Source organism: Ptychodera flava, unplaced genomic scaffold (genome assembly GCF_041260155.1).
Source record: "Ptychodera flava strain L36383 unplaced genomic scaffold, AS_Pfla_20210202 Scaffold_32__1_contigs__length_2955704_pilon, whole genome shotgun sequence".
Lineage (NCBI taxonomy): Eukaryota > Metazoa > Hemichordata > Enteropneusta > Ptychoderidae > Ptychodera > Ptychodera flava.
Window position 1 is genome coordinate 2,447,161 of NW_027248354.1, and position 24,576 is coordinate 2,471,736.

At 35.6% G+C, this 24,576-nt stretch overlaps 2 protein-coding genes across 2 annotated transcripts; both read left to right on the forward strand.

The window, feature by feature from the left end:
- Positions 1-2,106: 2,106 nt before the first annotated feature.
- On the forward strand, positions 2,107-14,401 carry LOC139127462 (leucine-rich repeats and immunoglobulin-like domains protein 1). Its single transcript, XM_070693384.1, has 4 exons — positions 2,107-2,242; positions 11,852-12,184; positions 12,579-12,863; positions 14,109-14,401. Exons 1-4 carry the CDS (start codon positions 2,161-2,163, stop codon positions 14,399-14,401), a joined length of 993 nt encoding a protein of 330 aa, XP_070549485.1. The 5' UTR covers positions 2,107-2,160.
- A 2,276-nt stretch (positions 14,402-16,677) lies between these two features.
- Positions 16,678-22,945, forward strand: LOC139127463 (tyrosine kinase receptor Cad96Ca-like). The gene is made up of 10 exons (XM_070693385.1): positions 16,678-16,805; positions 17,556-17,612; positions 18,645-18,873; positions 19,138-19,248; positions 19,335-19,522; positions 20,044-20,160; positions 21,083-21,194; positions 21,386-21,482; positions 21,722-21,821; positions 22,685-22,945. Exons 1-10 carry the CDS (start codon positions 16,728-16,730, stop codon positions 22,745-22,747), a joined length of 1,152 nt encoding a protein of 383 aa, XP_070549486.1. The 5' UTR covers positions 16,678-16,727; the 3' UTR covers positions 22,748-22,945.
- The last annotated feature ends 1,631 nt before the right edge of the window (positions 22,946-24,576 follow it).

Below are 24,576 nucleotides of genomic sequence, written 5' to 3' on the forward strand. Positions count from 1 at the left end.
TATCGTATATAATTATCCAATCAATGTATTCACAGCAAAGTGTTAGCTTTACCTAGCTTTGCATTCCTCTCCTTTTTGTTGGTTTTCTTTGGCGATATTCTGGTATATTGTCATGTTTTACACATTATACACCATCCTTGGTTTTAAATTTGAACAAGGTATTTTTCAAAGGTCATTACGACTAATTGTATGTACGAAATAGTGGGAAAATAGTGATGGTTTATTAACCTATACATAGGTTGTTTGTCAGTTTTATTCGTTACACATCGATGTCAACATGGGGGGCAGCAAATCTTCTCTTTCGAAACATATGCACAATGCGCTACTGTATAAATTCATCCAAAGATTTCTCTGCATTGTCTGAAATTATGTTAAACTGCGCTTCAGTTCCATACACAAAACAACTAAACACAAACTTTACTATACAGAAAACACAAACAACGAAGCTATGAATGCTGTTGAGTTGCTTTCCGATTGATTACAAAAATATTTCATATTGAGAGAGTCTTTTTGTCGTAGCCAGGTTATCATTAAACTACGCTTAACAAGGAGTTCTGAGGTTGAAGGAAGAATAAATGTAAGAAAATGGAATGTTTGCACAGAGTACACAGCAAGCGTATCACAAACAGCAAGATCATCCGTCAACAGCCAGTGTGAGCCTTTTAAGTCTATAAACAACTGCAGTATGAAAGCTTAAGTGCTGGAGAAATGATACAATCCTGAGCGCCTGTTTGGTAAAATTGGACAAAATATTACGTATGAAGTGTCATATGTACATGATTTTGCCCTGCTAACAAAAAAATTTGAATGGATCCTTTCGATTTACCTTGGATTATATTCTGATTGCATCGACGGTATCATATGACTTAGCGCCTATGGACAAATAGGATTCATAGATGAAGGCATAGCATTTGGAAACAGAGATGGTGTATCTATAATGCAAAAACGTCTTTGCTAATTGAGGGGCCCATTTTTTGCATTGGTGAAACTCTTTTTTTTTCTTACAACGGCCGGCATTAGCTTTCACCCGACGGAATAGTGTATGAGGGTATGACAATCCGATAGAATATGAATAACTGTTTTTTACCAACAATACACTTTTGATTTCGCCAATTTTCGTCAAAAGTTACTGTGTCAGGATATGTCACAATAAGTGATAGTCGTGTTTAAATGTGCCGTCCTATTATAATGTAAAGCGTAGACGAAGGCAGTAAAACAGTCATCGCTGGTGTCCTTCACACTCTCAGGCTATAATAGGCATCGGGCCAGCATTTATAACATTTTAATACAGAAACAGTTACCTTTAGAGCTGTCTTTTAGATGTTGAGTGTAAAAAAAAATAACTCTGTTAATTTAACGTTTTAATCAAATTATGAGTTAAGGCCTTTAAGGCACCTGTTCATCAACACAGATAATAATACAAATATACTCCTGAATTCCTGTTAATATATACAGTGAAGTTTTGCTGTACGTCACTACCAAAATACCACCAACGCCTGTCAAGCTTGCTTCTTTCTTTGCCGGGGTCAAAGTTTTCAATATTAATTTTGTGAAAAGAAAACGTTTGCATTGTTCACGACACAATCAGTTTTCCTTGGCGTTTCAAAAGATTTTTATCAGTAAATGGTGAAAAAACTAACTATTTCAAAAGTAACCTGAAGGCGTGTACTTGATTTTTGAACTTAAATGCATGGTTGACATTGAAATACTTCACGCTGGAATAGCAAATGAACAGGATTACACTGAGCTAGGTCTATAGATAACATTTGCTCAATCGAAGACATTCACGTTATGTTGCCAAATCCACACAAATACCCATTTGATTTCATTTGCTCACCTGATATCGGGGATAGGTACGTGGCAGCCGGGGTTACTGCCAAAATTTGCATTTCAATAATAAGGTCACCAAGGTTCACGAGCAGTCATGCAGAATCTACACTCTCGCATGTTTACCCGCTTTCTCCCACAGTCTCAGGTCACCACGAAGACAATAAAACTAGACACAAAAGGCAGGCCCTGCAGGGGCTTCATTCTTGTTGTTTGATTATTGCAATTGTCTAGAATTCATAAAGGCTGCTGTTTTTGATGAGTCCTTAATGGTGGCACTCGCCTCAGGTTTAGAAATAACCAAAGTGACAGACGAGGAAGAAACTCGGAAACATGAAGATGCCTTTCACTGAATCGAACTTTTCCTTCATTGCCTGTGTTCTGTACTGGCGACTACTATCACACCCGGAAGTAGGTAAGTGCACAATAAGCTTATGATCAACGTCGCCGTATAGGAGGCAACTTAGATTGTCTTGCAAAGTCCTCTCCTGGCTATTCTGTATAAAAAAAACCACACAGACAAGCAAATAAGAAAACAGGAATGAAAACCGGAAAAACGTGCCTTGAACACAAATCGACTCGGACTAATATCAAACCAACGAAGCCTGACATCACAGCTCGACCTGAAACAAGCTCGGCATAAGTCTCTGATTGAATAAGGCTGTAGTCAATGTTCTGCCTTGTAATGGCAACCATATTTTCGTTCAAGTCATGGAAAACCGATTCAGTTGGCTTGACACTAGATCAAACGTGTAGGGGACCTAGTTCAACGGACGCAAAGTATTGTCCAGGGCGGAAAAAGGGCAAGACGGCATGCATGCAATATAGTAAGCAAAATTCCATGTACTTTCATGGTGTGATAAACAGGCTGTGTTTAACACAGGATACTGCAGCATGCCTTTTGGATTATAGAAAAGCAAGGATCTCTCGAGATAATCGGAAAGAAATTAGTAAAAAAGACAATACCTAAGGGACTGGACACAAATTACAGGGGGGTGGGCCGGTGTTTTTGGGGGTGGGTCGCCATTTTTCGCGTAAGCATTTTTGAAGGGTCATAAATTTGTCCACAATAACAAGATATTTTTTGAATTGCAGAATAACAATTGCCAGGAAATATGCAAATACTGGTCACATGACCTCATTAAATATTCAAAATGGCCACCAGTATTCTAAATTTACAATGGTTTTCAAATATTTGCTTCTCTTTCTGGTGACATTCTAAAGATTTATCACTTCCCATTACTCAATTATGTCTAAATGTATGTTAGATTCTGCTTTCTACAACTGATGATTCCAAGAAAATGTTTGAACATCATTTTTATGAATCCAATACAAGCTTTTTTCAAACCACAGAGAACAGTAATGTTACAATCATTTTGCAAAATGCAGACTTTGATTATTCGAGTTTGCAAATTTCATCCAATATGCATGCAAAAACATAAGAACACAATTTCATTGTAACCAAACAACATTATATTTTTTCTTTAGTAAAAAAAGTAAAAATAATGTAGCAACACACTATAAACCAGACCAAAAACCCTAAAATATCACAAGGAACCATATCTGGACAAGGTGGGTTTTGTGGCATGTACATCATTTGTATAATAAAATTGGGTCTTAGAACACAACACTATCAATATTGATGATATCACTGTCTTTTATCATATTCTGAGCTATGCATGTAATCTGTAAGTCTTCCTCTTTCCATCTACCAACTGTAACATTGAAGAGAAAAAATGCAGAAAGACCTACAGTATATTGTCTTTTCAAAGTACAGTACTGTGTGTAAAACCTACTAAACTTTCTCATTTTGTTTTCTCAATTATAAATCACATACAGTAAATCTCATTCTACCTTCAATTGCATTTTTACAATCAAACAAATTACTCTGAAGAGAACAAAAGACTATAAACCCCAAGCATTATGCTTGAAGACAAAAACAAATTGAGTATCTATACAGTACAAAATGTCATATGATACTATTTTTACTATCAAACAAATTACTCTGTACAAAATAAATACTACAGACCCCAAGCGTTATAATTGGAGACAAAAATAAATTGAGTATCTACACGGTCCTATATGTCATCTGATGCTGACATACAGTCACCGGTGGACCATCGTCCTCTGGTGAATGAATAGTTGACAGAAAACAGACTGGCTTACTATCCATCCAAGGAAGGGCCAGCTATCCTCAATAACATCATTTCCCTCTGAATGTAGGTAAGCATGTCTGGCAGAGCAGAACTAAATTTGACTGTTCCACACAGCCATGTGTCCTGTTGATAAAGGTCTTGCTATCCTAACACTTGTATAAACGTTGTCTGTCTTCAGATGATGGCCTAAATTTAGTAAACCCTGCATAAGATCAAACATTCCTTGCCTAGCTTGCTTCACACTCCTTGCCTTCTGGGTTTAGGTTCTCTTTGCCTGAAACATAAACAAATACAAAATTTTTAAAATGTTATATATTTTGTGCAAATAAGTTTCAGTAAGATAATCCAAGTACAAAGCCATGCCTTTTTCATGGTGGCATATTCTGTAAATAACACTGCATGAAAACGCAATAATACAGATAAATTCACATTAATGAATTGACTGTATTATTGAATAATACACGTGAATTCACATGAATCCACGTGAATACAGGCTTGCTGAATACAAGCAATGGATTAATGACTGTATTCACCTGTATATGCACTCTTCAGCTAAAATACAGGCAATAATCCATGCAAATACAGTAAGTATTATTGGCTTTTCATGCAGTGTAAGAAGAACAAAGCTTGATATGGACTAAGGAATTACTATTACATCTCTCTCTCTCTCTCTCTCTCTCTCTCTCTCTCTCTCTCTCTCTCTCTCTCTCTCTCTCTCTCTCTCTCTCTCTCTCTGTCAGGGTAGTGCAAACATGTTGCAGTTACATATTGCAAATACTAAAATATAAGAGTATGTAATACACTCTTGATGGAAATCTGCAAGGTATTAGCACCAGTTTGTTTCAATAAAATTTATACCACAAAGAATAACTTTGCACAATGCTTACACACACTATCTGTATCCTCCTTACATTTGAACAAGCAGCTAAATAGTTCATCTTTGGCATTAGTATCCATGAATAAAAAACGATAAGACTATGAGGAATATTTATATAAAACCATATGTAATACAAAAGACAGACGGTAAGTTCCGCCTGCAATACACATCTACAGTCAGTAGGACACGTCCTACAGTAAACCTAACAATGCCCTAAATGCCCTATCTTGCATCTGTCAACGTCTGTCTTATCATCTCTGTTGTTGCTCTGTCTTTGCCTTGTTGCTTTGAGGTCTGTCATGTTTACTAATAAACATCGAGCTATGCCAAGTGTCATCATCGATACATACATCTAACTGTGCACTGCAAGTTGTCAATTATAAAGAGGAACTAGCCTACTTTTCTTACTCTGCGCTGCCGCGGTGCCGGATTACTTTGAAGGCACGGGTCGGACTTCCAGTTGCTCTACTGGCGGCTGAATTTCTTCGCCGTTGGTGTGGTCATAGGACGCCATTTTGATCGACATCGATGTCCCGTTGGTCTAATGTGCGATGTTCACTTTCTGAGCGGATTTCTACTCGGCTTCGGTCAAACTATCCCCCAAAACACCCCCGTCTTATAACGGATCAAAGTGTAGCTGTCGTCGGCCGCCATTTTTAAATTCCTGTCAACTTTCGCTAACGATCGCCGCTTAGATATCACGAACTTGATAAAGCTGTTCGTATGTGAAACAGTATGTGGTTGTTTAGAAAGTCGTATTAGGCCCCCCTAGCTTTCTGACTCAGTGTTATATGGCTGGCATTGCTATTCAGGCCGGGAAAGGACCTGACGTCAACGTATTGCAAAATCAGGGGTCAAAAGGTCATCTTGCGGCAGTTTAGTGCCGAACGGGGTTCAGAGGGTTAAGGGTATAATAAACAATGTATTGATGATCAAAGCAGCCACATTGATTTAAGTTGTCATGATTTCCACTTATCCAACTCCTCTATTGTGATAATTGTTCCCTATTATGACTCTTTCAATAACATTTGGGAGATCACTTATTTGATATCATTCTCCCATTGGCAATACATTGGGTATAGGTCGGTGTCAAATGTTCATGTTGCTGTATGTACATTTTTTATTTTTTGAGGACATTGACAGAATACAAACTATTCAGAATAGTGCAAAATGTCATCAATAAAAACTTGAAGCTTCATGTCGAACAACTTTTGAATAACAATTAGGATCAGATAACCTATGAGTTATTTGTAGTTTCCTTATAGCCTACAATGTATAGTGAATCGACATTTCGATGAAATTCCAAAATCAAATTTCTTGCACAACCATGGACTTGAAACCACTCTAGTCTAATCATGAACATTAATACTAATAATTAGGTGTACATAAATGCACAGATTTACTTAGTTTTGTATTGGAAAAAAATATTCACAGTTTTGTCATAGACTGCTATGCATAGTGAATCGACATTTCAGTGAAATTCCAAAATCAAATTTATTGCACAACCATGGACTTGAAACCACTCTGGTCTAATCATGAACATTAATACTAATAATTAGGTGTACATAAATGCACAGATTTACTTAGTTTTGTATTGGAAAAAAATATTCATAGTTTTGTCATAGACTGCTATGCATAGTAAATCGACATTTCAGTGAAATTCCAAAATCAAATTTCTTGCACAACCATGGACTTGAAACCACTCTAGTCTAATCATTAACATTAATACTAATAATTAGGTGTACATACATGCACAGATTTACCTAGTTTTGTATTGGAAAAAAATATCCATAGTGTCATCATAGACTGCTATGCATATTGAATCGACATTTCAGTGAAATTCCAAAATCAAATTTATTGCACAACCATGGACTTGAAACTACTCTGGTCTAATCATGAACATTTATACTAATAGTTAGGTGTACATAAATGCACAGATTTACTTAGTTTTGTATTGGAAAAAAATATTTATAGTTTTGTCATAGACTGCTATGCATAGTGAATTGACATTTCAGTGAAATTCCAAATCAAATTTATTGCACAACCATGGACTTGAAACCACTCTGGTCTAATCATGGACATTTATACTAATAATTAGGTGTACATAAATGCACAGATTTACCTTGTTTTGTATTGGTAAAAAAATAATATTTTTGTCATAGACTGCCATGTATAGTGAATCAACATTTCAGTGATATGCCAAAATGAAGTTTCTTGTACAACCATAGACTTGAAACCACTCTAGTCTAATCATTAACATTAATACTAATAATTAGGTGTACATAAATGCACGAATGTACCTAGTTTTGTATTGGAAAAATGTCCATAGTGTCATCATAGACTGCTATGCATAGTGAATCGACATTTCAGTGAAATTCCAAAATCAAATTTATTGCACAACCATGGACTTGAAACCACTCTGGTCTAATCATGAACATTTATACTAATAATTAGGTGTACATAAATGCACAGATTTACCTAGTTTTGTATTGGAAAGAAAAATATTTTTGTCATAGACTGCCATGTATAGTGAATCAACATTTCAGTGATATGCCAAAATGAAGTTTCTTGCACAACCATAGACTTGAAAGCCACTCTAGTCTAATCATGAACATTTATACCAATAATCGAGTGTACATAAATAGACAGATTTGCCGCGTTTTGTATTTTAAAACAATTATTCTTAGTTTCATGATAGACTACAATGTATAATGGATGAACTTTTTATGCGAAATTCCAAAACAAAGTTCTTGTACACAGATGCATGTGTTACCACCCTCTTCTAATCAAGTACAATTATGTCAATTATTCAGGGTCCATATATGCACAAAAAATGCATATTATTAATTGTGAAAGAATTTTTTTACAGTTTTGTCATAGACTCCCATGTATAGTGGATCAACATTTTGAGTGAAATTCCAAAATCAAATATCTTGTTCACATGTGCACTTGTAAACAACCCATGCTAATCAAGTATATTTATATCAGTTATAAACATCTATAGATTAACAGATATTGCTAGTTTTATATTGGAAAATACACGTTCATAGTTTTCTTATAGTCAACTACCATGTATAGTGAATCAACATTATCGATGAAATCTAAAAATTACATTGTTTGTACACGCATGCACTTTTTACCTGCCACTTCAAGCAAAGTACATTTACATGAATTATCACACACATATGATTTGAAATTTTTTGGACAAAGCGTTATATCAGCCACATTTTGCCTTCCTTTTGGGAGGGGGATTTCAAAAGTATAGCAAGTTAGAAGGGGTCTTGAACACATTGCGGGTTTGTTGGGGGTATTGAGTAACAGGGGAGGGTCATTTATTTTCATGCACGGATAAGGGGAGGGTCACTAATTTTTGTGCATGAACTTTTGAAGGGTCACTATTTTTGATGCAGCGGTGTTTCGAAAAACACCGTCCACCCCCCTGTAATTTATGTCCAGTCCCTAAATTTAGAAACGGGGTCTTCCAAGAAGATCAATTATGAAACACCTTATGCAACTACACAACAGATACCTCGGTAAATGAATTGGCCACTAGAAATAATGTTATTGTTAAACACAGACAAAAGTTTACATTATCGTTATAACCACCCTACTAAATTTGTACAGTGATACTACAATTAGGACGAATTGGAATGACACCATCTCGTACCCGAAGTTGGTTTTAACATATATTTTCCGTGGCTTCGTCGTGTAATAAATTTCAATTCCTTTATCTCGTCGACGCGTCTATTTCAAACCGTTCGGGCGTTCCAATTATATAGTAAAGCTGGAAACGATGAAAATCGACTACAAAATTCATCCTTTTAAGGCGGAAATACGACGAAATATTGATGTTCTCTGCCATAATCATATTGTTACATTCATGTGGTCCCAGAAACGCTAAAGAAAGTGATTGTGTCTCATGTTCTATATTATTGATCACAACAAAGGTCAAGTGGAAATCTGAACTAAATGATTGTCATTTTATAACAAAAGATCAAAGTCAAAATTATGACGAAACTTTAAATGAGAATAACTTTACTCTTAGAGCCAAATAAAAATTAAAATTACACGAAAATAAATCTTATTTTGTAAACGCAAAGTAAAATAGATTGATTATTAATATTTTATTTTCGAGAGAAATATCAAAATTGAAATTGAACTCGGAATGAAAATGAAAAATAATAATGATCCTAACTGTAGATAAAAAATGAAACTATAGGAACTCTAAAGTAAAAAAGTATATTTAAAAACATAGTGAATTTAATTACGTCATAATGGAAATACAATTTCATATCAAGATGTGGACGACAGCGAAAAGAATTGTAGATGTTCAAATTGTGATTAACTATTAGAGAATAATTTCATGAGCCTCCTCTGTTTGGCTTTCCTTCAAAATGTAGAATAGCCAACAAAATATGTTCATTTTCATCGTTCAGGGAAAAAAGGACACTGAACTTTACAATACGACTGTCTGTATGCAAGGGAATAGCCTACCGAAGACTCAGCATTGTATTAGGCAGTCTTTATGCTTGAAAATGAATACTAGTCAGGATTATAATTGGTTTACTTCATTAACATTTCATTTCACATGCAGTTTACGTTGACGAGTTAAGTACTTGACATTTCTACGTGTTTAAGGAGGAGAAGAAAAATACGCTCTTTTACAAAGAGACATGCGGTGAATTTCTCAAAGGTTATAGCCATTAGAATGTTCAAAACAAGGGACAGTCAGTATAGGATCAGGAGAAAGTACTGTACAGAACAAAGCACATTGCTTTGTTATAGCCAGCGGCGTGAAGCTTTGACCTTTGGTGTAACTTTAACGATGTATTCACATCGTCTATCAATAGCTATTTAGACCAGAGACAGTAGAGGGGGTGGGGGCACTGCCTATGGCTAGACACAGCTCCTTTCATTAACTGGATTTACTGAAAGACAGAGAGAGAGAGAGAGAGAGAGAGAGAGAGAGAGAGAGAGAGAGAGAGAGAGAGAGAGAGAGAGAGAGAGAGAGTCTACGTCTTCCCTTTGTAAGTCCACAAAACATTAACCAGTTGAATGTATATTTTACATATTGTATGGACAACGTAACCCCTAACGTTCGTACACAAGAAGTACATATCAATACATCTTACGTAAAAGTCAATCGCTGATGTTGTAAGATTAGATTCAATAAAAATCAAACGTAGCGTCATAACCGGTGATATTTTACTGGTAGAATGGGCACTACAACTTTTCGACGCTTTGTCTTGTATTTCGCGAGGTATATACCTCGTCTTCCTTGCCTTAATCGATTGGTTTGGTTTCGAAAAAGGAAGGCTTTGATGAGGTCGCCATAGAATGCAAATTAGTGTGTACGTGCTTAACATTGAACAATAATCGAGCATCATTTCACGCCCCCCCCGAGGGTGGGGATATCTTGATATTTTCGTATGGCGTGCGCTGCCCTAGTTGAAAACATCTACCTTTGTATATTCCAAAAATATGACACATTGTAAGTGATTTGCTTGACACATTTTGGGAATTTTCACCTTTTCTACAAGTCCACAAGTTATTCAGTTGCAGTTTTCTTAAAGCACGGGACATTGTTTTCGGCTCATGTTTAGGTTTTTTGGTTGAAAAATTTCCCCTGTTCAGGATTTTTTCTTGAAAAAGTGACCCAGGCGAGCGGCACATTGCCGTACCTGTTCCTACGGGAGTGCCCCCTGCGAGGAGTTACACTGCCTGCACTGCATTTTGTGACGTGCACCCGTTTTCTGTATGTAGGTTGCACCTTCCCGGGGTAACACATTCATTAGGGTCATGAATGGACAAAAAGACTTCTATATTTACTTTGCATGACATTACATGCAGTATATTGTAATGTTACACATGTTAGTACCTGTCGTAACCGGATATTGTCCGACGAGTACACAGGTCTTTCAATGCAGCAGCCTAAAATTGACGCATACTGAGGTGACACGTGGATCACTCAATATACCGGGGGTCAGGGGTCACACGTCTGCAACGTCATGTTTTGTCGCGTCGCTGGATCGCGGAAATAGTCTGTCGGGGTTGGGTTAAACTCATAGAACACCCGTTTATCGGTTTTGTTATATCCATTTGCTATTGTAAACGCTGAGTAAGAACATTAAGCATTGGATTTCACGAAGGAAAAAAAATCTCCGTGATAAATCCTCAATAAACCGATGTAAACAAGCGTGTTGAACCCTTTTAGGGTTAGAGCTCTCTTTATCAAACCTTTACTGTGAATAATTGAACATAAATTGTATGCGCGAAATGTAAAAATGGATGAGCTAGTGTTTTTAGTTGTACTGTCGCCAAAACAAGTGTTGATTGTTCTGTTTTACTAATAAACCCCCCCAAAAAAAACAAAAAAACAAAAAAAAACAAAAAAAAAACAACGCTTCACAGTTACCTAAGTCGAATGGCTATATTTTGTATTGAATGTTTTACCTCTGAAAGTGCGAAGTCTTCACCAATTTCAACTTAGGCTGCATTCACAAATACGGTTGGGAGAGGGGGGAATTGAGATATTGAGGGGGATTTGAAAATTCCGTTGGTAGTAGGGGGAATTATCGTTTGATCTGCGTATAAGAGGACCAGAAAATATTTTGGTTCTCTATTATTTGCGAAATTTTAAATTCAATAGTTTTGTAGATAAACACAATGAAAATTAACACTTATATGTCGTCCAATGATTCTAGTATGAGTGAACAACTTAGCATGAAACTTAAGTAAAAAGGGCAATTTATTATTACTTTGACCTCGAAGAAATTTGTGTAAAATATACATATATATATATATATACATACATATATACATATATACATATATATATATATATATATATATATATATATATATATATATATATATATATATATTAGATGAATAAAATTGCACACGTATATATATATATATATATATATATATATATATATATATATATATATATATATATATATATATATATATATACCATTTTCTATAGGCGCAGTTACGACAACAACAAGCTTTCCAATTGCAAGTCTGAACATAACGCCATCAGACACAGTCACTGTTGAAGGCAGAGATACACAGCTAAATTGCAGTTTCCATCATGTTGGAAGCAATGTACCCGCATGGAAAATCTACGATGGAGTCCGCTATATTGAAGTCACGAGTGGTGCCACTTTACATCGAGATGGATATAACGCAACTTTAGATGCATCCAGTGGAGAGTATCATTTGATCATGCGCAATGCAACGTTAGCTTTGGCCGGGAACTACGAGTGTTCATTGCTCGGCTCGAATATTTACCATAGGGCTGAGCTTGTTGTACTGGGTATGTAATTTGTCCCTTTGTTATATAAAAACAATTCTGAGTGACACAATTAGCAAGACACTAGGAATTAAATTGTCATCGATTGTCATAGAAAACACGTAACATTTCTGTATGAAAATAAACGTTTTTCTCATATCTTTATGAGCTTAATTTCGTCATGAAGATAGTTACAAACACGCTTTAACAATGCGTCAAATGTGTTTTCGGTAAAATATAAAAAAGCAATGCAAAATTAAAACCAAAATAAATCGAAGCCTACCTTTGAGTTTATTCCCAACGAGTTGTATGTTTACTAAACGTTTTTGTCCATTGAAATTGGAGTTTGCTTTTATGTTATTAATATGCAAATGTTATATGCTTCGCAAATCAATAACTAGGCTTTCTTTAATGACAGAATACGGGCCTGTATGTGGGGTCAGCCCAGGTCACACAGTAGTATCAAACCAATCCGAATCAACATTCACCTGTCATGTCGACGGGGGCTCTTGGGGTGACCTCGTGTGGTTGAAGAACGGTGGTGAAATCTCGCGCGTCAGCACTTCGACAAATGAATATTCAACCATACTACAAAAGACAGACAATGGGGCGGTGTATAACTGCAGATACGAAAGCCAGAATATTTCGTCACATCTTTGGCCTCAGCTGACGTGCATAGATGACATATCTGTGGATGTGCAGTGTAGGTATACTTGTGGTACAAAATAAATAAACAAAACTGTCGACATTTGGACAACTACTGAGGGGTGTGTAGAAAACTGGAAGCATCAGTGGATCAGTAGATCGTTTTTATATATTCAGTGTGGTTCCTCGCGATAAAACGCCAGATAGAACGCGCCACAGGGACATATATTTGGACTCTTTAACGTTTACGATACTTTTGAGTCTATCACTTATCGAGCTTATTTTTAAGCTTCCTTTGTGAATAACTGGCTCAGTTTCGAGAAAACAAATAATTCTACCTTTCCTGACAGTTAACGCAGAGAAGGTGGCTACTTCAATTTCAAGTGTCGGTAAATATTGCGTAATGTGTTTCTCTACAACTAAATATTTCGTAGAGACCCCCGATTTTTATTACTGATTTAGAAAGGGAATGGTTGAAAATAGAGATTTTTAAATTTAAGAGCTCGAACAACAGAATTAAGCTAATAATGAAAAAACCAGTCAATGTGATTTTTTTCACAACTGTAGCTTACAAGTAATACATTGTAGGGTCACAGTAAAGTAATGACAAGGACGTTCTGCCGCAAATGTGTGAAAATAGTGACTGACTAGTACGACAGCAATAACTCTTTTCCTGGTATGTAGTATGCACGATGTTGCTAGCTATGAAATTTACACGCTTACATCAGATGCAGTAGAGCATCATATTTTTTCATACTAGGCAACGATCGCTAATTTTAGTTTTTTAGGACGAAATGAACATGAATACAATGCATAGCGGTGTAGTGTCTAGCAGAATAACGTAGCCTATCTTGTGGGATAAAGTACTCTATCAGATTTATTGCATGCAGATGTTAGGATTACGTCTACATTAGCACGCTGTCACGTTGATGCCAACCCTGAAGAGTATATCATATGGACGAATATCAATGAAGACATTATCAGCGATGACCAGGACTTTTTATGCAAGTTTGCATAGATCTGAGGCTGGAAAATAATCGTATCATGCCAGTAACGCACCTTCAATATATATATATATATATATATATATATATATATATATATAATATATATATATATATATATATATATATCGTTATATGCAAATTTCAGATTTTAAAAACCAATAAACAGGTAAACATATCAACGGAATCCATTACGCCACAAATATTGAAAGGGAAAAAAGCTTGAGAATAATAGATCAATAGTTCCTGAATTCAACAACCAGCGATAAAATATTTTCTATATCCTGATTGTCTTCCAGACAAACCAAGCATTAAAGATAAAGATAAAGAGACGATCAACGTGACTAAGGGGTCAAGTGTCAGTCTATTCTGTTCAGCCGATGCCAACCCTAATGCCAAGATAACATGGAAGAAAGAAAGCAATGATCTGGGTGCAATTGGCGACAATGGAATTTACATTATCTCCAGTGTCGTCGAAGACGACCAAGGGATGTATACGTGTACCGCTGAGAATTATCTTGGCGATGATCAACGTGAAATCAACCTTAATGTAATTTTTTCAAGTAAGCAAACTGCAAATATTCACAACTAGTACAGCCTTTGGGCTGTTGTTAAAATATTTACTCTTGTACGAAAAAAATAGTCATTCGTAATTAAGTAAAAATATAATGAGTCATTTAATGAAGATATCCCTTGATGGAAAGGTTGACGTCTTTCGATTTACGCATAACCATAAGAACATATTAATTCGCATTCATTATTTTATTAATAATGAATAAATATAATCCGGTAGTCGAATTTTTTTTATTTGTTGTCCTATTTCAACTTTTGAGCCCTGCTGTCAGCGAGGCGGAGCTTATCAAATAGACTGATTTTTCTTCGTCGTCCATCGTCATCGACGTCCGTCCGATCCGTCGTCGCCCATCGGCAATTGTCTTCTCCCCCGAAACCTTCGATTGGTATGAAGTTTGATATGCAGCTCATTCTGGTTGGCCTCATTAAGGTTTTTTTTGAAATTGTAGTGAAATTTGTACAACTGTAATTTTGGGACGATTTTTATGTTTTTTTTTTGTCAAATAAAAGTCCTCTTTTCTGAAATATCATTTGCCATTGCTTGGAAATTTGATATGCAGTTCATAAGGGGTGACTTCATTAAGTTTTGTTCAAATTGTGGTGAAATTTACATATTTGTATTTACAAGACAATTTTTGTAATTTTTGGTCAGACAACTTTCAAAAATTTTCTTCTTCAAAACAGCAGGTCAGATAGCTTAGATATCTTCAGATTTAGGTTTCTAGGGTTGACTTATTTAAGATTCGTTTAATTTTTTTCAAATCGTGCAAATTTATATTCATGAGGCAATTTTTGTCGATTTTGGAAAACATTTATTTTATTGAAACAGCTTGACTGACAGCTTTGATATTTGGTATACATGTTCATAGAGATGATCAAAGGTGACATATTCAAATTATGGTGAAATCTACAATATATTTATTCAAGGGCAAGTCTTGCAATTTCTGGTTTAAAAAGGTATTTCACGAACTGACTCGTCCGATTGCTTTAATATTTAGTACACAGGTTCCCACGGATAAACTAATGCGATATAATGAAATTTAGATAAAATTTACAATTTTTGTTTAGTTTTGTTTTTGTTTTTTTGAAGCCGGGGGGGGGGGCGGCAATTTTGGCCTTTTAATAAAAAACTTTGTTTCTAAACATTGCTTCTCTGATAGCTTTGATATTTCGTAAACAGGTTACTTGCAGTTATCTTATTTATGTCTTAAAAAATGACATTTACAGTTTCGTATTTCGGGCAATTTCTGCCAGTTTGGTCAAAAAACGTGTTTTTCAAAAACTGCTTGTTTCATAGCTCTGATATTTGGTAAGCAGGTTTCTGGGGTTATTTTAATATGATATATTGAAATCATGATGAAATCTTCAATTTCGCTTTTTGGGCATATTTTGCAATTTTTGGCAAAAAATTGTTTCTCAAAAAATACACATATGACAGCTTTTGTTGACATGTTCTTAGCGATAAAATTAATTTTGATATGTTCAGATAATGATGAAATCTTCGATTGTCTACTTTTGCTGTTTGCTGCTTCTAGTATTTGCCCATTTTGTCAGGCCACTGAAATAAGCTATCACAAATTGCAAACTTCTTCATGAACTTGTGTCAAAAATAGTTATTCTCCAAGAATCTACATAAAAACAGCGAAAAATATATTTGCCTACCGGTCGCTTGTTTTAATTGTTTAATTTTCTCTTCTAAGAAACCTGCATTAGCTGTATATTAAATAACTGGAGAACTTGTGTTTATATGTTATTTAGTATGATACGGTGGTTTCAAACGGGTTCGAACTAACAAAGTACGGCACCCAGTCGCCTAGGAAGTAAAGCCACAGACAAAACCGCTCGGCCAAATCCCCAATCTCAAAAAGATTGGTTTAATAACCGAGCTAAGTTGTTACAATTTTTGTGACTGGGACCCCTCCACACGCTGTTCGTAAAGCACTCACGCCTGTACGCTCACTATCACACATTGCACACAAACGTTATCGAAACAAAGTTATGAAGTTAAAACAGCAGTTTTTATCACCAGTGTCAGTCGCTTACAGTTATTGTGAGTCATTCTCACAAGAACATAACTACATAAGAAATAAGCTACGTTATTTTCAGAATGTACAATGTATTCGAAATGTATAAACGGTTTAACATTTTATCAGAGTGCGTTAGATATACTTACTTACAATTCTCGTTGAAGCTACTGTCTTTACGGCGCAACTGATGTAGATTGTGTGCGCCAGGAATTTACTTGACCGATAGCATGTATTAATGTACATGATTTATACTTCATCTTCTTTTTTCCAGGTTGGTACTCAGTCGTCGTACCGGTTGTTTCAACGCTTAGTGTCATCATGCTTTTAGCAGTGTTGGTTGTTGTTATTGTTGCTGTCTGGAGAAAAAGAAAACGAAAATTAGTGCGGGATAGAAAGGTAAGCGGCATTTAAAGTAAATCAAAGGGAACCGTGTCATATGTTGAATTTCTTCTTTTCTGTAAAATTAACAAACCTTTGACATGATTTTGACAGAGAGATGTATCAATAAGGTGCAGATAATGAAATTCATACAAGTACTTTATGCATCCTAGCTTTTCTAAGTTACACAGGAGACTCTATCCGTAACTTTGCGTATCTACTACTAATAGCTTGCTGGGAAAATGGTTATTATGGGATCCACCACACTCTGTGTGAATTTAATCTTCATAAGCCTGTTATCAATATAGAAAGCTCTTTAGTCTAATTAGGTTTCAAGAATTTAGGTGTAATGCTTTAAAGGGACAAAGTCGGGCATTTGTCATGAATTTTGTTTGGTACAAGACGCTATTTATAATTTGTTTGTCATGTCGAAAGATACCGAATAAATTGGTGAGCATTCATATATTTCACCCTGGTTTTAGACAATTAGATGAAACCATCGCGCGAATGAATAAATGGTAATGGCCATTTATTTTTCCTCGCGATGGTTTTATTTATCGTGTCTAAAACTGAGGTCGAATATATACATGGTCACCCATTCATTATCCTTGAAATGTCAAACAATATAAATGTTTCGTATCAAACAAATTCCTGAAAAATTATAGACTTCGTCACTTTAATAATGGACATACATTGGATACACATACACAAACACACACACACACACACACACACACACACACACACACATATTTCTGTAAATGGCAGGTTGAAGGAGAGACAGATCATCATTATCAAGAGCTTGAACTGCGAGATTTACCGCAGGTAAGATTTATTTCCCAATATCTTTCTCATGTTAGGGCACTCATATCTTGTACGATAAGTTAACACACATCCTGTAGGGAATACACACACAAGCACGTACACACACACACATATATACAATGAAGATAAGAACACATCAAGTATGTTTGGTATCTATTACTCGAGTTTCACCCATACACGCGATCCTCACATAGGTTGATTTTATTGTGTGAAATTTGCGTCAACTGCTTTACATATGAGTATCAAGCTAGATCAAACTTCAGTTGTGGTGGGTTGCGTTGAAATCGGCACTTGGAAACCAACTCGCAATGCTTGTTTGAAAGATCGGACTTAAATGAATCCATTATGAATAGCTCCGTGAGGTAAACATTTCATTTCCTAGACACATGAGTAAGTAATAGCTGTCGGTAGGATTGACCATGATGTGTAAATTGGTTTGTCCTTATATTTCAAGTTTAGTGCAAGACAAACTTTGATAATTCTATGCTGTAAGCATATAATTTGCTTTAGAAATATCAGACATAATATGCAGAGCGTGTTATAAATGTGTTTCAGTGAGGCCTATGTAATTGTTCACCTCATTTGCATCGCTTGTAAGAGATTTTGGATTTAAACTGGTAAGCTCCCTGGAGTTGGCAAGTGGCGTTGATACGGCATTTACATTCCTCTGTGAGTTTGTTATCATTGCGCCGGGTAACGTGTTTTTTGAATGATTTCATGATTTATATCCACGTTCCGCATGAAACTGTAGCGTAATTTGACTGCATTTCTGTTAAGAACTTCGTGTTATTTGCAATCGTTCGGGAAGTGTTTCTCAATGAAATGTTTCTCAGCTAACTTCATATATGCACCCACTGTTGCCCGTGCGTATTAGTCGTGAGCTGGTGTAAATCTGGTGGTTTACCGTCGCTGGCTGTGCTTTAATGCTTAATTATTTGACAACCATTCTCGATAGCATTAAACGATTTTCATTTTCATACCTCGGCCATCCAATCAAACAAATCTAGAAAAAAATTGATATGCCTTCTACAGCCCCCTGTCTACACAACCATTGAGCAATATGCTTCTCTGTCGAATACGAAGTCTGACACCAATACAGAGTATGCGATGCCTGGCGAGATTGTCCTTGAGTTTCCAAAAGAATACGTCCGTCAGAAAGATTTTATTGGCGAAGGCACGTTTGGCAGGGTTTTCAAGGCTGAGGCATGGGAACTTTGCGACAGAGACGGTGTGACTGTGGTGGCATTGAAGACTACCAAGGGTAAGGATGTACTCTCGTGTAATTTTAAAGAGGGCTAAGAGAGAGAGAGAGAGAGAGAGAGAGAGAGAGAGAGAGAGAGAGAGAGGAGAGAGAGAGAGAGAGAGAGAGAGAGAGAGAGAGAGAGAGAGCATTTGTACGTTATCCGACGGAATAATTCATACCTTGTTATCGTTTTATGAAATATCAAACTAACAATTACTAAAAACTAAATAATAAGATAAAGAACTTTAACTTTATGAATTCTATTTTCATCTGTGTGTCTAGATAACGCCACTGAAGACGACAAACAAAAGTTAACAGATGAATTTGAGTTACTTAAAACGATCGGTCGGAACAAGAACATCCTCTCGCTGATCGGATGTTGTACCAAGACAGGTTAGTATAACATCAAGTATTTTAAAGAGAATTGATCTCGTCTATTTTTGCTGAAAATTCAATTGACAGAGGTTTCTATTTTACAGAACCAGTGTATTTGCTGTTAGATTATATGGCACTCGGCAACTTGCAGAAGTATTTGAGAGATTTTCGAAAATCACACACCGACAACTACGCCAACGCTGAAGGAAAATCGCCGAGTCTGAGTAGCGGCGATCTTATAAGTTTTGCCCGGCAAACAGGGAATGCTATGGCTTACCTGACATCCAAAAAGGTAGGCTATGGACACATAACTTAATATTCGATTTCAAAAGAGCTGATAATTCCTTTGAAAACGTTGCGTTTTGTTGGGTTTGCAAATAGTTTTGAGAGCAGGCTACAAAAATGTTACGCTAACCAGGAGAAGAATGCAAGGTAACCAAAACACAACAGCCTGGTGAAAATTTGATATAAAATCGATTATATTCTTATATATTTGAATGCTTTATTGTGATGAGGCAGGTGAAAAAAAGAGGAAATCTTAAGAGTTGATGTAGACGTTAGACAAAAAAAGAGTTATGAAGGGAAAATATGAGAGAAAGACTGGGACAGTGGAGCAAAATGGTTTCGACTCCAAATATCGATGAGTTTGTCATATTCACTGCATCGTGCCTGTCCGTTTATATACAAAAAGTTTGAGGTCGTTGGTAATGAACTTGAGGTGGAGGATTACAACTACTGCTATTTCCAAATAAAAAACACCATCCATTGTTTTTGTAAATATATAACATCAATGTCATCTGAAAAAACATACAGGTAATCCATGGTGATCTCGCTGCGAGGAATGTTATGTTAAATGACGACAAAATTTGTAAACTTACAAACTTTGGACGAGATCTGGAGAATTTAAGAGGCGACGCGGACGACAACAAAGTAAGTGCGCCTTAAGTAAAGGGCGACGAATTCGGACGCGCACACGCTTTAGAACGTTTCTGCGCAGATTTAACTCCAGCCTGCCGCAAATGGGTTATTTTGTAGCGCATGTATTTAACATCACCTGCCATTGTTGAAATTGCGCTTTTACCTAATTTTTTGACCCAGTGTCTTAGAAATACATGTGACCTATAACCTTGTCATATTTTGACCCCCTAGGAAGCTGGTTTTTATTCAATATGAGCGAAAAATTAACATTTCTCTCCCATTTATATGGCGCAAATTACCCATTCACCTGGAGATATTGTAAAAGTAGCGTGGTGACACCCTTTTATTAAAAGTGTAAACTAAATGGTATTATGTCAGGAGTTTATTCGCCAAGTTTGGTCAAAATGACACCATTCAAAGCGACAGGAAGAAAGTTCGAAAATTATGTAGTGATATAATTTCGATATCGTCATTTTGTAATCGATACTTATGTTAAAAATTCTTCACAAACATCATGAAAACTATACATTCGATAGATATGGATCTTAAGTCTTGGTATTTATTAAAATTAACTCATTTGCTAAGCGTTTTATAATTGCTTTCTTTAGTTTAAGTGAATTATATCATTTTTATTTATTTCTAACGACGCCATTTTAACGTCCGTTTCCATGGAACAAGCGTGGTGACCCCATTTTTTATTTCATTTTTGCACTTGCACAACTTCTAAGAATATTTGTGCAAAGTTTCAAGAAAATGACACCACAACTTAATTTTGACGTAATTCGTAGTACTTCACCTTAATGATATCCACTGGTTACAGAACGCACCAAGTACTATACTTGAATGACTATTTTGATTCTCAGAAACTTTGATAGTGATGGGGGCCTCGATTTAGTTTGCCTCATAAAGTATGCATTCTACGCTACTATTTCAGACGCGATTACCTGTACGATGGATGGCACCGGAAGCACTCTGGTCTTCTGAATTTTCAATAGAAAGTGATGTTTGGTCATTTGGCGTGGTCGTGTGGGAGATAGTCACACTAGGTAAGTGCACAGACATGGCAACATCGGTGGCACCAAAGATTGCCAACTCCATTAATGGTTATGTCTTATCATTTATGTTATCCTATTTAACATTATTTGGTATCATCAAGGGCGGTTGATTTTGTCACGTTACACACGATCGTATGGCATCAGGACTCTATGTTGACCTCCTTCCCGCTACAACATTACAGGAAACACTCCGTACCCTGGTATGTCGGCCAAAGAAGTGATTGAATATCTGAAGCAGGGGAGTAGGCTGAGCAGACCAAAGCACTGCAATGAGGATCTGTGAGTTTTGATGATTTTACTTCAAATTTGTATCACCATGTTTAGTAAAATTCTAAAGAGTCCCATATACTCAAAAATGGGGATTAATGATTAAGGAATGAAATTGGCTCATTTGATACAAAATGATAAACCATAAATTGTCAACACTATAAAATAAAGCAACATTGATCGTAAAAAGGTAGTAAATTTGTTTGCATATCAACCATTCAAATATCCTGCTATCATTCCATCTTGTGTAGGTACCTGCTTATGATGAAATGTTGGTCACAAAAGCCGTCACGGAGGCCAAAATTCAAGGACCTAGTTCACGAGCTAGAAGAGATTGAACGTGACACACAGGTAATCGCAAACTATTGAAATCATCTTGTCATCATAGACATACTCTAACTAGCCATGCCAAATTTCTTCATCAAATAAACTAAACTTCGCAGCTTAAATCAGGTGAAAATTTCGAGCATGGAGGTCCAGATTCGACTTCAGGTCAATGCCAATGAGTAATGCATTCACTAGGATGAACGCTTATTTCGAGAAGTGCAGAAAATAAAAAGGGGAGATAATTTTTACCATCATCATCATAATGTTCACGATGACAATCAATCAAAATATAAATCGCTCTGCATATTGCATTGCAATATAGGTCCGATATGTAACCTGCTTGCTTTTCCCAGCTACGGAATAGTTTTCGCCTGGAAGCAAACAGGGGAGAGGTTCTCCAAAAAGAGATGATAAACCGGGAAACGAGAAATTTAAGTGTCTTTCCTCTGTATTTAACGAAGAATGATGCAGTGAAAAAAAACTGTAAAGAAAGAAGCCATAATCCAACAAACAGTAAAGTCATCTGCTTCAACTAAGGACCTACTTTCTCCGATACAAGGCGATATAATCATAGACAGGACAAATTTTTAAAAATATAGAGATATTTACGATAGATATATATATATATAGAGAGAGATAGATAGATAGTTAATGACGCTTATGATTGAAAAAAAAGATAACACCAACAGATATGTGATCATGTAAACAAGTACTTGACTGTTTACAATGCCACACTTATGTTTGTCTCATTAAAACCGTATAATAAACACAAATGACACGTGGTATTCGGCTACGACGCTGCACTGGTACAATGTAAGCTAAATAACCACACTAATACTAATGATTAATTGTTAAATCTGTATTTCTTGTTGTATTAATATCAATAGGTATATGTAGACGTCAATAGCGCCATTGATGACGTACAGGAAGATGCTAACACCACGGAGTAAAGAAACAGTAGGGAGATTTCGGATTGGAGACGTCAGACTGTTCAGTTCCTAACCTGCAATTTTTATTTAATCAGGATTGATATTATTACAGGATTTTTTAACGTGAAATTATTATTGTATTTTCTATAGCTTTATTTTGACAGAGTTGCTATTATAGCCACATACATGCTACAAACCTACGTACCTACCACATACCAATATGCATAAATGTCATTATACATATATGTATGTATGTATGTATGTATGTATGTAATATATATATATATTATATATATATATATATATATATATATATATATATATATATATATATATATATATATATATATATATATATATATATATATATTTATATATGCTAAAGCAGAGCGTTATAAATAATAACACAAGTTACTTCAAGAAAAAAGTAATAATATATATTACATAAGTTTCATACATCCTGCAATCTTCAGACAGAAGTGGCAGGATTCTTGGCTCTTTACTCTCATAAATATGTTTGGGACGATTCATTTTATGGGAAGATGGTGTCAAAATTTGATAAATATATCTTCAAACAAAAATTAAATTGACAATGGAATAACGGAAATAAGAATTTTGCAATTTTAATTCATTTCAGAATACTGTTATTCAAAATAGATGGAATTTAAAAAGTAATCATAGCTACATTGTACCAAGACAATAAACATGTTTTGTTTCTTTGTTGTGCATTTTTATTTTATGTATAATCATAGCAATCGTGTTTACAGTTCTTACGACATATATATCGAACTATTCGGACATGTAGTTATTATCATACAACTTAACAATGTATTTGCAAAGGAAAAATAAATAGAAAGAATGTATAATTTACCCTTATAAATGTTTCTTAACATTGGATTAATAAGAAATCACTGTATGAAATTCACCTCCCAAAAATTAAAGTAGATTCAATCACAAATATTTCACATTGCTTTTTTTGCAGTAAAATTCATGTATCGTATATAATTATCCAATCAATGTATTCACAGCAAAGTGTTAGCTTTACCTAGCTTTGCATTCCTCTCCTTTTTGTTGGTTTTCTTTGGCGATATTCTGGTATATTGTCATGTTTTACACAATATATACCATCCTTGGTTTTAAATTTGAATACGTTTTTTTTTCATAGGTCATTACGACTAATTGTATCTTCGAAATAGTGGGAAAATAGTGGTGGTCTATTAACCTATAGATAGGTTGTTTGTCAGTTTTATTCGTATGAATCTTACGCATCGATGTCAACATATGACGTGCAGCAAAACGTCTCTTTCGAAACATATGCACATTGCGCTACTGTATAAATTCATCCAAAGATATTTCTGCATTGTCTAAAAGTATGTTACAATGCGCTTCAGTTACATACAGAAAACACTAAACACAAACTTTACTATACAGAAAACACAAACAACGAAGCTATGAATGCTGTTGAGTTGCTTTCCGATTGATTACAAAAATATTTCATATTGAGAGAGTCTTTTTGTCGTAGCCAGGTTATCATTAAACTACGCTTAACAAGGAGTTCTGAGGTTGAAGGAAGAATAAATGTAAGAAAATGGAATGTTTGCACAGAGTACACAGCAAGCGTATCACAAACAGCAAGATCATCCGTCAACAGCCAGTGTGAGCCTTTTAAGTCTATAAACAACTGCAGTATGAAAGCTTAAGTGCAGGAGAAATTATACAACCCTGAGCGCCTGTCTGGTAACATTGGACAAAATATTACGTATGAAGTGTCATATGTACATGATTTTGCCCTGCTGACAAAAATAATTTGAATTGGTCCTTTCGATTTGCCTTGGATTATATTCTGATTG

Coding starts and splice junctions, on each gene's coding strand:
- LOC139127462 (XM_070693384.1), top strand. CDS start 2,161: ATGAAGATGCCTTTCACTGAATCGAACTTTTCCTTCATTGCCTGTGTT. Junction 12,185..12,578: donor GGCTGAGCTTGTTGTACTGG/GTATGTAATTTG, acceptor CTTTAATGACAG/AATACGGGCCTGTATGTGGG. Junction 12,864..14,108: donor CATATCTGTGGATGTGCAGT/GTAGGTATACTT, acceptor ATTGTCTTCCAG/ACAAACCAAGCATTAAAGAT.
- LOC139127463 (XM_070693385.1), top strand. CDS start 16,728: ATGCTTTTAGCAGTGTTGGTTGTTGTTATTGTTGCTGTCTGGAGAAAA. Junction 17,613..18,644: donor AACTGCGAGATTTACCGCAG/GTAAGATTTATT, acceptor TGCCTTCTACAG/CCCCCTGTCTACACAACCAT. Junction 18,874..19,137: donor GGCATTGAAGACTACCAAGG/GTAAGGATGTAC, acceptor CTGTGTGTCTAG/ATAACGCCACTGAAGACGAC.